The 14,255-nt window shown below is 35.7% G+C and overlaps 1 protein-coding gene across 1 annotated transcript in view; it reads left to right on the forward strand.

Moving 5' to 3' along the window:
* IPO7 (importin 7) overlaps window positions 1-11,625 on the forward strand; it is a 57,501-nt gene extending 45,876 nt beyond the window's left edge. The window contains exons 17-25 of the mRNA XM_045894169.3: window positions 687-753; window positions 837-962; window positions 1,402-1,499; window positions 3,462-3,557; window positions 4,262-4,482; window positions 4,575-4,780; window positions 6,155-6,361; window positions 8,536-8,652; window positions 9,505-11,625. Coding sequence (XP_045750125.1) covers window positions 687-753; window positions 837-962; window positions 1,402-1,499; window positions 3,462-3,557; window positions 4,262-4,482; window positions 4,575-4,780; window positions 6,155-6,361; window positions 8,536-8,652; window positions 9,505-9,602 — 1,236 coding nt within the window. The 3' untranslated portion in view covers window positions 9,603-11,625. The remainder of the gene's footprint in view (window positions 1-686; window positions 754-836; window positions 963-1,401; window positions 1,500-3,461; window positions 3,558-4,261; window positions 4,483-4,574; window positions 4,781-6,154; window positions 6,362-8,535; window positions 8,653-9,504) is intronic.
* Window positions 11,626-14,255: the final 2,630 nt, after the last annotated feature.

A 14,255-nucleotide genomic window follows, 5' to 3' on the forward strand; every position in this document is an offset into this window, starting at 1 on the left:
ATATTTGAAGAGTTGAAAATGTTTTAAGTATATATAATTGAAGTGGATGTCCTGGTTCTATATCCAGTTAGTAAACTTTATCTTGTCTCTCCTCCCCACTCTTTAAACATTCTGATGGCTTCCAGGGATTTGGGATCTGATTGAGGATCATACTGACAATTAAAGAGGAATTTGTATTTTTGGTCTTGGGGTGTGGTTCACTATATCTAGTAATTATATAAATAGAGGTGACTTAAGAATTAGTGGGAGTGGTAGGAATAATGCCTTCTTTCAAATAATTTTTCTGTAAGCCATTGACAGTGACTTTTCAATTACATCTGGGCTGAGTTGATCTATATTTAAACACAAAAAGGTCTGTAATCTGCAGAATGATGTGGCTCCTTTATTTTCATAATTATTTTCATTTTTCCAAGATACTATTTTTTCCTTTACTTTTTAGGTAAACTGTGCAAGTGATTTCTTGTGTGTGTTTCATTGTAATAGTATTTCATTAAATTATAATGGTATTTCATTAAATTTCAATTCCACATTGACCCACAATTTTATAATGAGTCACTTCAAAACAAAGACTTAAAATGATTTAAGATATTGACTTTATATTTCAATAAGCAGTGAATTGCATTATACATTATTAATTAATTCACTGGTGTACTATAGTAACATACAACGTTTTTCTTCTCTTTTAGATAACCCAGCAGCTTGAGGGAATCTGCTTACAGGTCATTGGAACTGTTTTACAACAGCATGTCTTAGGTATATACCTCTAATTGTGCTTAGAATTTCCTGCTATTTCATATCAGCAAGCATTGTCCTAATGACTCCATACTCTCCTTTAGAATTCTATGAGGAGATCTTCTCTTTAGCACATAGTTTGACGTGTCAACAAGTGTCTCCGCAAATGTGGCAGTTGCTACCTCTAGTATTTGAGGTTTTTCAGCAAGATGGCTTTGATTACTTTACAGGTAAGTCAAGTCAACATATAAATACTGAAGATTTCCCCCCGTTTTGATTTATTTTTAGTATACAGTTGAACATAATATTCTAAATGCTTCTTTATTTAGATGTTTTCACTTGTAGTTGATGCTCAAGGATGATACCATTGATTTCCATTATATATTTTGATTTAGTTACCCTTTTAGATTTGTTTCCTTTAACACATATTCTCACCCTCCTGCTCCTGTCAGTCTTTTTTGTACAATATATAATAATACCCTTTGCATTACACACACACACACTCTCTCTCTCTCTCTCTCTGTTACAGACCAAACAATCTCACATTTGCTTTCGTTTTCTAAGGAAATTTTTCAGAAACAGCATTTATATTAGTAAAGATATTTAACTTTTATTACTTTTTTATGTTTAATTCATTTTTTAATGTTTTTATGTTTTTTATTAATACAGATATGATGCCTCTGCTCCATAATTACGTAACAGTTGATACAGATACACTTCTGTCTGATACCAAGTATCTTGAAATGATATATAGTATGTGTAAGAAGGTAGGTCATTTTTAGTTAATACAAGGATATATGTCATGAGGCTGGTGCTGTGATAAGTATGAAATTGTGAAGAGTGAAGATACATGACACATTATAGTGAACGTATTATATGGCTCTGACAGAATAAGGGCTTTAAAAGCTATAAACTAAAAGACTGATTCCTATATGCCACAGTAATGCCTTTGACAAATATTTGTCTTCTGTCTGCCCTGACTTTTTTTTTTTTTAAGATTTTATTTATTTACTTCAGAGAGAGAGAGAGGGTGGGCATGAGAGGGGAGAGGGGCAGAGGGAGAAGCATACTTCCAGCTGAGCAGGGAGCCTGACATGGAATTTGATCCCAGGACCCTGAGATCATGACCTGAGCAGAAGGCAGACACTTAACCGACTGAGCCACCTAGGTGCCCCTGTCTGCCCTGACATTTTATTATAGTTATAAATGTTTTTGATGTTTAGAGTGCCTGGAGCTTACCTTAGCCTACTAGTTCTTTGCTAGCCTTTGAATCAAAACAAGGAAAGAACTTATTTGAGAGAGATTTGAAAGGCTCAAAAATAAAGATGTTTTATAAAGAAAATTTTTGTAGGTTACAGGTTTATGGAGGCTTTACAGAAATTATTTAGTAAATAGCAAGATTGTAAAAACCAAGGGTTTACTTAAAATGAAAGTCAAAAGTACTGTGCCATTTCTTGGAAAATCACAAGTAAATGTATGCTGAATTTTTTTTTTTAAATGATTTTCTTACACAAGAGATAGGGGATACAGTTGTTGAATTGGGGTCCTTCAATATCAAAGTCAGTATAATTGGGTAATATTTGCATTTCTAACAGTGCTGAGAGACAGCTAGCTGTTTAACACCAGGCATTTTAGGGGGCGCCTGGGTGGCTCAGTTGGTTAAGTGGCTGCCTTCAGCTCAGGTCATGATCCCAGGGTCCTGGGATCGAGCCCCACATTGGGCTCCCTGCTTTTCCTTCTCCTCCCCACTCATGTTCTCTTTCTTTCTCATGCGCACGCTTACTTGTGCTCTATCTCAAATAAAATCTTTAAAAAAAAACATGGAATTTTTAGAAAGGCTTGTCTTCATTAATATCTTTTCTTTCTGAACACTTAGTCACAAAATAATCATCTGGTATACTATTCATTATTTATTGTCAATTATATAGTTTATGTTAATACTCTGGGAACGGTGATATCTGTCTATAAGATCTACTTTCTTTTCCAGAAGTTACCTGTAACACTTAAGAGTACTCTAAGTAGCAGGGCGAGTCCATGTTTTTTATTTCTTGTTTGGGAATAGCATTTGCCATCAACAAGCTGCCTCTTCTTCCAGGGACACTATTTTTTATTTTATGAGACTTGTGTAGAGAAAGGGCTTTCCTAGCAATGTCAGCTTATTATTATTATTTATTTTTTCTTGTACTTCTTTACATAAGAGCCTTCCCTAAGAAAGGTAGGGTGCTTTAGCTATGATGGTCATATGAGAAGATAGTGATTTTCAACATGGCTGTAGTTCAGAATGGCACTGCAGGGGAGGTGATTTGCTTATACTGTAGACCAAGATGCGCGATTGAGGAGATACAGCTAACCAGCGACTCCAGATCCTCATAGTTGCTTTATAGTCTGTACAATGAATATTGTAATCATTTATATTAATTAACTATAATATTTTAAAAACTTCAAAGACTGGGAGGGGGGTGGGAGGATGGGTTGGCCTGGTGCTGGGTATTGAGGAGGGCACGTTCTGCATGGAGCACTGGGTGTTATGCACAAACAATGAATCATGGAACACTTCATCTAAAACTAATGATGTAATGTATGGGGATTAACATAAGAATAAAAAAAAATTATTTAAAGCAAAAAAAATAAAAATAAAAACTCCAGAGACTATAGACGGAGGACAGATATTCTCTCATTTAAAGGTTTCATGATGCCTCATTGCAGTTTTATATTTCCGTGTTGATCAGGTTCTTACAGGAGTTGCAGGAGAAGATGCAGAGTGTCATGCAGCAAAATTGTTAGAGGTCATCATTCTACAATGCAAAGGGCGTGGCATTGACCAGGTCAGTGAGGCTAACTATTAGTAATTCCCGTTTGAGGTTTCATAGAGAGAATCTTTCCCTCCACCTTTTTTTCTTTGGGGACAGCTGTGTATTTTGTATATTATTGTTTATTATGATACTACATAACATTTTTAAATTATTGGTTTAAAATTTAACCAATATATAATGATCATTTGTTTAATGTGTATGAAAATATGACTGGCAAGTTTTATGGCTGTTATCATGCAAGGTAAGATTTTTTTATAGTAGGCTGTGAGAGTATTGTTTGTCACATAATCACTTTGCAGTAAGATAGATTTAGTTGTTAAATTTCCGTGGTCAGTTTCCAGCTTTATTGATATAATTGAAATACAACATTATAAGCTTAAGGTGTATAATATGAATTGATACAGATGTATATATTGTGAAGTGATTACTACAGTAAGGTTAGTCAATAAGAATATTGTGAATCCAGCTGGCTATTGTGAGGCTCTAATAGCCCCGTGAAGAAGAAGACTTCCTCTGCCTCTGGCGGGGCAGAGGAAGGGGCAGAAAGAATGTCTTCTCTAAAGTTAGATTTCTCAGTGAATGCCTCAACAGTAAAAACTATTAGGTCATCTGATGGAGAGAAAAAGAGGTTAGTTGAGGCAACAAGTTAATATGGGTAGGATGGTTAGACTGCTGTTACTTAAGGTTTTGGAATACTTTGCTGTCTTTCTTTCTAGTGCATTCCCTTATTTGTGGAAGCCGCTTTAGAGAGACTGACAAGAGAGGTGAAGACAAGTGAACTTCGGACAATGTGCCTGCAAGTTGCCATTGCAGCTTTGTATTATAACCCACACCTACTTCTCAACACCTTAGAAAATCTTCGCTTCCCTAATAATGTTGAACCAGTTACAAATCATTTTATTACGCAGTGGCTTAATGATGTTGATTGTTTCTTGGGGTAAGTGACATATACTGGATCTTTGTTTATTTAACTTTGTGAGAAACTCTGCTTATTAAAAACAAGAAGAAAATCTTTATTTTATTTTTTAGGCTTCATGACAGAAAGATGTGTGTTCTGGGCCTTTGTGCTCTTATTGATATGGAACAAATACCACAAGTTTTAAATCAGGTTTCTGGACAGATTTTGCCAGCTTTTATCCTTTTATTTAATGGATTAAAAAGAGCATATGCCTGCCATGCAGAACACGAGAATGACAGTGATGATGATGATGAAGCTGAAGATGATGATGAAACAGGTAAGGGATTTGTGGTGGAGAAAGCCAAACTTACCTAGTTAGAAATCGGTGGACTTTTTTTTTTTTTTTTTAAGATTTTATTTATTTATTTGACAGACAGTGAGAGAGGGAACACAAGCAGGGGCAGTGGGAGAGGGAGAAGCAGGTTTCCCGCGGAGCAGGGAGTCCGATGCGGGGCTCGATCCTAGGACCGTGGGATCATGACCTGAGCCGAAGGCAGATGCTTAATGACTGAGCCACCCAGGTGCCCCTGGACTTGTTTTTTTAACCCTTCTGAAGAAATGTGGAATCATACCCAAATGCTTTTGTGTTAATTCATTCATAGAAAGATTGCCTTACTTCCTGCTAGAGTGTAAGGTCTGCGAAGGCAGGAACTTTGGCTAGATCTCCCAACATGTAAAGCAGTTCTAGGCATTTATGGTTTTTGCTGTTGGCAAACATCTATCATCTGTTAGTGCTAAAACCTAAGTATACCTGCACTATAAAAATAATTTGATCAGCTATTGGCTAATACATTTCACCTGTAGGACACTATAGATTACAAGAGTATAAATTGATAGAATGTTGGTTAAGAGAAATTATTGTAATGGTTTCAGAATAAGATAGGTATTGCCATTTTTTTTATGATTCACCAACTTAGCCTTAAAAAAAAAAACTCCCAGGGGCGCCTGGGTGGCTCAGTCAGTTAAGCGTCTGCCTTCAGCTCAGGTCATGATCTCAGGGTCCTGGGATCGAGCCCCGCATCGGGCTCCCTGCTCAGTGGGAAGCCTGCTTCTCCCTCTCCCACTCCCCCTGCTTGTGCTCTCTCTCTTTCAAATAAATAAATAAAATCTTTAAAAAAAAAAAAAAAAACTCCCAGAAAATGATATAACATAAACTATATTATTTTACTGTTGGTGTTTGGTTTGGTATATCCCGTAAGGCCCAGAGCACAAGTGCTGAATCTCATATTATGTTCAAACCTCTGGTATTAGGAATTGTGGTTGGGTTTCTTGGATTTCTATGAGAATTTTTTACTCTATTTATTGCTTAATATTGTATTTATTTATTTAAATATTTATTAGAGAGAGAGCAGGAGTGGGACGGGCAGAGTAAGGGCAGAAAGAATCTCAAGCAAACTCTGCGCTGAGCACAGAGCCCAGCTTAGATCTTGATCTCATGATCCCGAGATCACGACCTGAGCCAAAACCAAGAGTCAGACGCTTAGCTAACTGCACCAACCAAGTGGCCCTCTGAATATTGTATTTAAACACCAGTTCCTGGAACTTGAATTTATTCAGTTGTGATTTGTAATTTACTGACTGTGATCACTGTCAGTTTGTTGAGTAAGAGAATACTTCGGTGTTAACAAATGCACCTATTTATGGCTTGCAGAGGAACTGGGGAGTGATGAAGATGATATTGATGAAGATGGGCAAGAATATTTGGAGATTTTGGCTAAGCAAGCAGGTGAGGATGGAGATGATGAAGATTGGGAAGAGGATGATGCTGAGGAGACTGCTCTGGAAGGCTATTCCACAATCATTGATGATGAAGATAACCCTGTTGACGAGTATCAGATATTTAAAGCTATATTTCAAAGTAAGTCAACTTGTTATATATAATTCATATAGCTCTATATGATCCATTTCCCTGAACCTTTCTGTTCTTATTTGTGTCTATCACTTAAAGAAGGCTTTTTAGGGATATCAAACCCAAGCTCGACTGTGATTGAAGGGTTGGTAGCTAAAGTATCCAAAGTTACTACTGTTGCCATAGAGTCATAGAGTATTTCCTCATTTTATTATTTTATTTAGATTGTCATATTGAAATATGCACATTATAGGAAAATAGTATAGTTCAAAATTTATACAATGACAATTCCTCTTTCTCACTTCTTTTTTTTTTTTTTTAAAGATTTTATTTATTTATTTGAGAGAGAGAATGAGATAGAGAGCATGAGAGGGGGGAGGGTCAGAGAGAGAGGCAGACTCCCTGCTGAGCAGGGAGCCCAATGTGGGACTCGATCCCGGGACTCCAGGATCATGACCTGAGCCGAAGGCAGTCGCTTAACCAACTGAGCCACCCAGGCGCCCTCCTCTTTCCCACTTCTGATTTCTAACCTTTCAGCATTCTCCAGAAGTATCCACTCTTAAATCTGTTTGTTGCATGTTTATGTATTTGTGTATCTTTTTTTTCCCTCCGGCTAAAACCACAGTTAACTTCTGAGAATTTGACCATTTTGAACATTAATGGTCTTGGAATCCCTTTTGTTTTTTTCCTGTAACACATTGTATGTGGCTTTACCATCCTTTACTTGGACTTCAACAAAATAGAACATCTCTGTTCTATCCAACTTAAGAAATTAAAATTGGCACTATATTTGAAACACCCTTTTCTCCAGAGTTACAACTGTGCTGTCATTTCTATGTATTATGAGAACTTTGTTGTAGAATAAATTCTCTGATAACCAAGGCATTAGTCTTCCAAACCCATGACAAAGCAATTATGATGCAAGGTTACAGAAACACAAAGAAGTGGTTTCTGAGCTACATGGCAGGCAGCAAGAATTGATGGAGGTGCCAAGAATTACTGACTTGTTTTTGTCTGTGACTTTGTATTTTATAGACTTAAATACATGTTAATCCCAAAGGATGGTTTATAGTAGAGGGCCTGTGCATAGTAAATGCAATAAAATAGAAATAGAAAAGCATGTGATGGGTTGTCAGATCCCCGCCCCCCAATACCTCAAAATTACTGTGTTAAAAACTTCTTTTGTGGAAAGTCTTTATAGAGAACTTTTTTCTCTAACTCAGCACACACCTACCCCTTTGTATAGGTACTTAATTGAAATAGGGAAATACATGGTCGGACTCGATACCCTTATACGTCAATTTATCTAGTGCATGTTTTTATGAAACACTGAGATTTTTTTTTTATTATTTTTTAAGATTTTATTTATTTGTTTGACAGAGACATAGCGAGAGAGGGAACACAAGCAGGGGGAGTGGGAGAGGGAGAAGCAGGCTTTCCGCCGAGCAGGGAGCCTGATGCGGGGCTTGATCCCAGGACCCTGGGATCATGACCTGAGCCGAAGGCAGACACTTAATGACTGAGCCACCTAGGCGCCCCAACACTGATATTTTAATACCTGGTCTTGTCACATGCTGGGAAAATTTGTTATCCACTTATTACAGATGGGGTTTGACCATTATTTTAGGCTGTAATACAAAACATGAGCATTATAAGTACTGCAGAGCTACCATTGGAAAAAGACATGTTTTTAAGAAAGGTTTTTGACGGGGCAGTACAGAACAAAATAAGGCATTTATTTTGCACCATTCACTTCTTTCTTGGTCTACTTAATGTTTCTGATTTTTGTTTTTTAATTTCGGGATTTGAGAATTCTAACCAAAGTAGCCTTGATCAATTGCTTTTAACTGTGAATCTTTTATACAGGTTGGGTTACTTTTTAAAGTTTCCCTACTTTGTTACTTAATTATATAAGTACTGGTTTCAGCTCTTGATTTCTTGAAAGCTAGAGATATGAAGTATGAGAATGATTAGATTTTTTCAGCATAAAGCCAAACCAGAACTTTTTTCTCCCTATATCTTTTGTTTTCACAAATAACTTAAAGTAACTTAAATTATTTTTGGGAAAATATAAAGTTGATTAGAATTTCAGTACTGGAGGTGAAGTAGAAGGAACATATTAGAAAGGAACTACCAGGCCTCTCATATTATTGCCCTTTTCCCCCTTGTTTTCTTTTTGATAGCTATACAAAATCGTAATCCTGTGTGGTATCAGGCTTTGACTCATGGTCTTAATGAAGAACAAAGAAAACAGTTACAGGATATAGCAACTCTGGCTGATCAAAGAAGAGCAGCCCATGGTATGTCAGTTGACCACAACCCCTCTTTAATGCAATTGATGACTTGATACAGCTTTAACATTTTATATTAAATGATTCAAAATTATATAAAAGGTACAGTTGTTGCAGGTGACAGGAATTACGAAGGAATAAAGGAATGAAATGAAGAAATGAGTTCTGTTTTTGGCCATAGTTGACTGATTTTAAGTGTAGTCAAAGACTGCTTTCAGTGTGCAATAGCTTTGATAAAGTTGCTCAAGCTCATGGTGATGGCTTGTTAGTGGAAAATTCTATTAAAAGTATAAAAAAATTTTTAGGTTAGAAAAACTATGCTTTTTCTTAGAAATATTAAAGGAAATCCCAGACATCATCATATCTTACCATCTTTAAACATTTCAGTATGCATTTCAGGAAAGGACATTTTAGATAATACACAGCCTAACAATTTTCTATAGGTCTTAGTACCATTAGTCAGATTAGTTTAATATTCAAAAAAGTATCCTCCTTACAGAAGGCACAACTTTCTATTATATTTGGATTTCCCTGCACTAGATTCATTAGCTGTTACTCCCTTTGTTGAAGACTTGAGTTCTGATTCAGTATTTGACTCAGAAAGGTGTATTTAAAGACTTTTTTTGTAACATCAGAAAGTGAAAGTTGGCCAAGAAGTCTACAGCATACAACATGAGGGTTTATCGTCTCTCTATAATGTACCCCTTCCCCTCTCTTACTCCTGTACAAGAGAAGGAGGGAGAGGACAACTTTGGAACTAGTGGGTTTAAGCTTTTGTTAATGTCTGTCAATTCCTTCTCTTCTCCAAAGTAGTAAAATGATCAAATACTCTATTAAACTTTCACTTACTTGTTTTTTTAGAATCCAAAATGATTGAGAAGCATGGAGGATACAAATTCAGTGCTCCAGTTGTGCCAAGTTCTTTCAATTTTGGAGGCCCGGCACCAGGGATGAATTGAGTTATCACTTTCTTTCCTGCTGTGTGATTGTAGTGAAGAGCTTGTGTTCCTCCTAGTAGTGGTTCCAGAACTGGTTCATGTTATCTACTCTAAACTAATTGATCAATAGATGGACAAAAAAAACCCAGGAGGTTGGACCTGATCATGCAACTTGGCACTGAAAAAGAAACCAGAGGGATTTCGGGGGGGGAGGGTGGTAATTTGGGGGTGGTATTTTCTTTATTTTTTGAAGAAAGTAAGATTCTGACTGAAAGTTCAAGTGACACTGTGGAAATCTGAAACGAGGGGATGTCATGAAGGCAGCTTTTCTTTTTCTGAGGAAAAAATAGGCATGGGCTACAGGACTATTTAAAATGTCTCATTTACAGTATAAGCTCAAAGGTAGATGTAATTTTTACACCTATGAGTATTTGTCCGATTTCTGTCTCTTCCTCACCATTGGGTATCTATTCTTTATATGTAAATAAGATAAGGTAATCGATAGCCTTATTCAGTCTTCATCATTTTCATTCATCAAAGATTGTTCCTATGTAGATTATTGGACATTTATTGTAGCACTACATAACTAAAAAAAAATCTGTAAATGAATTAGCACTTTCATATTGAAACAAGCCTGCTAGCCTATGTATAAAATAGCAAAATGTTTGCTGTTTATAAAAAGAAGGGATGTAATGGGGTGGGGGGCAGGGTAATTTCAGGTTATTAATTTAAAAATGAACTAGCAATTTTGTACCTGGTGACTTTGTGGTGCACTCACCTCTGATAGTGACTTGAATTCGGTATGTTAAAAGGGGTTAGTGATATTTCATTGCTGCTAAAAAATGGCAACTCCCTCTGTGTCCTGTTTTTCTTAAAGCTCTCAGTGTACAAGTGGAGACTTGGATACAAGACCTTACTGTATCAAATAAGAAAGGTGATATTTGAAGCATGTAAATTGGATATAAAGTTCTACTCTTAAAGAGTTGATCAAAGAGTATGGCTAAACATCTATATATGCAATCTATTAAAAGAACTTAATTCGGCTATTATGTCTTGATTTGATTGCAGTTTTTTCCTAATTATAAAACTTTTCCCTCATTGGCCTGTTTTTATCCTGTACCTAGAAAGAGTGCAAAATGCACACTTTTAAAATTTAACACCTGCCCATATTCCCCTCCCCCCATATCCCCTACCCCTCTTGTTGGTGGTATCTGATCTTAAATAGCTAGGCTGAAGGCACACGGTTCCCTCCAAAACCACTATTGATACCACTGCAAAAAACAAGCCAGCAACAAAGACAATGTGGAGAGGTTGCCTTGCTTCTCTCCTAACTGCATGTTGAAAAATAAGCCTTTATTGATCTTAAACATCTGTCAGATGAGTCATACATTGGGTTATTTTTTTATATACATGTATACACACAATATTTCAAATTGAAAGCAACATCTCAATGGATTCAAAACTATTAAATGCTGTTGTCTATAACAGACTAGGAAATTTATAACTGTAAAAATGAAACATGCACATATTGATATTTAAAATGCATAATGAAGAAAACCCATTGGTGTTGTGTTTTTCTTGTATGCCAATAATTAAGCCACTACTGTTGGCACTGTTTGGTTTTCTATTTTAACACTGAAGGAGTGAAAGTATTTCCTATATTTATGAATTTACTATGAAAATCTTGGCAAAAAAAAAAAAAGTTGTCTGTCTAAAATGTGTGGGTGAAAACTGTTAATCAAGTGTGTTTCTACTTTTTTTTCCCCCAAGTTGGACACCATCTGTATACCCTAGGTTGCTTAAGGGGATTTCACTATTATATAAAATCAATAAAATTAAAATGGAGTAGTTGTATATATGCAACATTGTGTACAGAGGGGATATATTGAATAGTATTAAACATTTTCGTCTTCCTTTACCTTTTATCCCTTAATATCTAGTCTACTTTTTTAAATTTCAGACTTCAATGCTCTTTGAATTGATAATTCCAATTTTCACATTGTTATTGGAAAACCATATCTAATAAAGGTTTTAGTTATTCCCATGCACAGTATGAAAATTCTCATTTGCTTAGCTTTTATTCTAAGAAAATGTATTGGTATGTCTTTGAGAATAAGTTTTATTGTCTCCTCTGTCATACAATCCAAACTAATCTCCATTTATAGATTTTAATTGAAATTAAAGACCTTAAAATTAGTTTTCAAGTGTTAGTTTTTAATGTATCATATATATATATATATATCAGTGATTTACAGTATTCCCTTAAATTTAACATCAAATTATAGTTTCATACAGATTGTGCACCTTGATATTTGTCAGTGCTTCTGGATAAGGTTGTAGGACTTTGGATAAAAGTATTTACAGACTTGTAATTGGTTGCATGTAGATATTATTTAATATACAGCCTTTCCCACAGTTTCACTAACCTGTAACTTATTTAATTTATAGAAGTTAATTTTGATTTTGTTTGGGTTTCAGTTTTTGTTTTGTCAAAGTGTAGAATCTTAACTTTTTGTTAAACTTAAGCCATCTTTTTTTTTTTCCAAAACATACTCATTTATCACCATTAAAGGAAGTTAATCTGTTTCTCTCCAGGTAATAAAATGGTGATTGCTAAGCTAACACACCTTATCAAGATAGTGACTGCTGTCCTCTCCTCTGGAAGAGACCAGAGTGTAGAGCAGGGGTGGCCAAACCACAGCCCTACGTGTAGGCCCTGAAGCAAGAATGAAGAAAAAGTCATTAAGAACTGTATTAATATGACTAAACCATGTCTTTGGGAAGATCTAACACAATGCCTTAAGCATAGTAGTGTTTGTAAAATGAATGGCCTAAAATTACATTAAAACATCCATCACAAAAATGTCATTTCTGTTTTATATAATTTAAAATTTGGTGAAGATTGTGACTTTTTTTTTTTTAAGCATTCCTGAATTCTACGTTTTACCCTTGATGAGGTTGGCCACTCTTGCAGTAGCACTTTGGTGAATGTGGTTCTTAGAAAGGGAAACTAGGTGTCCAGCTAGAAATCCAGGATTTTACTAATATGTAGGGAGAAACTGTCTTTTAAGTAACTTTTTTAGAAGTAACACACACACACCTCCCTTCCAGGTTTTTTAAAGCATAGGTGACCACTTCTTTATATATGTCTAGATTCTGCTTTCATGTATAGATTGACATTTGTCAGTACTCATATTGTTATACTCAATATTTGGATCCTGTATTTAAATGCTTCCTATCTGAGTCTTAAGATTTCTTTTAAAATCCTTTAATAAACTCAAACTAGAAATACAGGGGAACTCCTCAAACTGAAAAAAAGCATTACCGAAAACCTAAAGCTAATTAATGGCCATGATGATGAGAAACTAAAAACTTAACCCCTGCAATCAAGAACCAGACAAGCAAGTTCCCTGTTGCCACTTCTATTCAGCATTGTACATATAAGGCTCTAGCCAGGGCATTTAGGCAATAAGAAATAAAAGGCTTCCTTCTAGATTAGAAAGGAAGAAGTGAAACTATTTGCAGATGATGTGATCTTGTAAGAAAGCTTACAGGAATCCCCACACAAAAAAGCTGCTGACTTCATCATGATTGCAAGACACAAGGTTAATATTCAGTTGTATTCTATACAACAGCAGTGAAATTAAGGAAATTCCATTTATAACCCATCAAAAAGTTTAGCAAAACTGAAAACCTACTGTGAAAATTATAAACACTATTGAGAGAAGACCTAAATAGATGGAAAGACATCCCATATTCATGAATTGGAAGACAGTATCATGAAGATGGCCATCCTCCCCAAATTGATCTATGGTTCTGTGCAATCCCTATAAAAACAGCTACTTTTTTTTTTTTTGCAGGAAATGACAAACATAATTTGTATGGATATGCAAGGGACTCAAACTAGTCAAAACAATCTTGAAAGCTGACATGATTTTGTAGTCATGACAGGGTCTTGGTGTAAGGATAGACATCTTACGCTGACTGATGGAATAAAATTGAGAGTCCAGAAATAAACCCTTAAGTTTATTTTTGACGAGGGTGCCAAGACCATTCAGTATAAGAAAGAATATTTTCAACAAGTGGTTCTGAGACAGATATCTGAGGTATCTACCTTTACACCATACACACAAATTAACTCAAAGTGGTTCAAAGATTTAAACATTCAAACTCCAAAATTCTCAAAAAATATTGGCATAAATCTTTGTGACTGAATTAGGCAACAGTTTCTTGGATCTAACACCAAAACAAGCAACAAAGGTTAAATGGGTAACGAACTTCATCAAAATTTTAAACTGCTTCAAAGACCAGAAAGTGAAAGTTTAAAAACCCAGAGAATGTGAGAAAATATTTGCAAATCCTGAATATATAGAGGACTCTTTTAACACTCAACAACAAACCCCAATTTAAAAAGGAATCAAGGGGTACCTGGCGGGCTCAGTCAGTGGGTTCTGGCCCCATGTTGGGCGTAGAGCCTACTGAAAAAAAGAATTTCTCCAAAGATAAATGGCCAGTATCCTACGAAAAGATGTTGAACATCACTAGTCACTAGGGAAATCACAAGGAGATATATCACACCTACTAACATGTCTGAAATAAAGGTGATCATTACAAGTTTGGTAAGGATGTGGAGAAATTGGAACCCTCATACGTTACTGATAAGATGAAAATGCT

This window comes from Mirounga angustirostris, unplaced genomic scaffold (assembly GCF_029215605.1).
Source record: "Mirounga angustirostris isolate CCGP_5_RB_7025 unplaced genomic scaffold, mMirAng1.0.hap1 SCAF_13, whole genome shotgun sequence".
NCBI lineage: Eukaryota > Metazoa > Chordata > Mammalia > Carnivora > Phocidae > Mirounga > Mirounga angustirostris.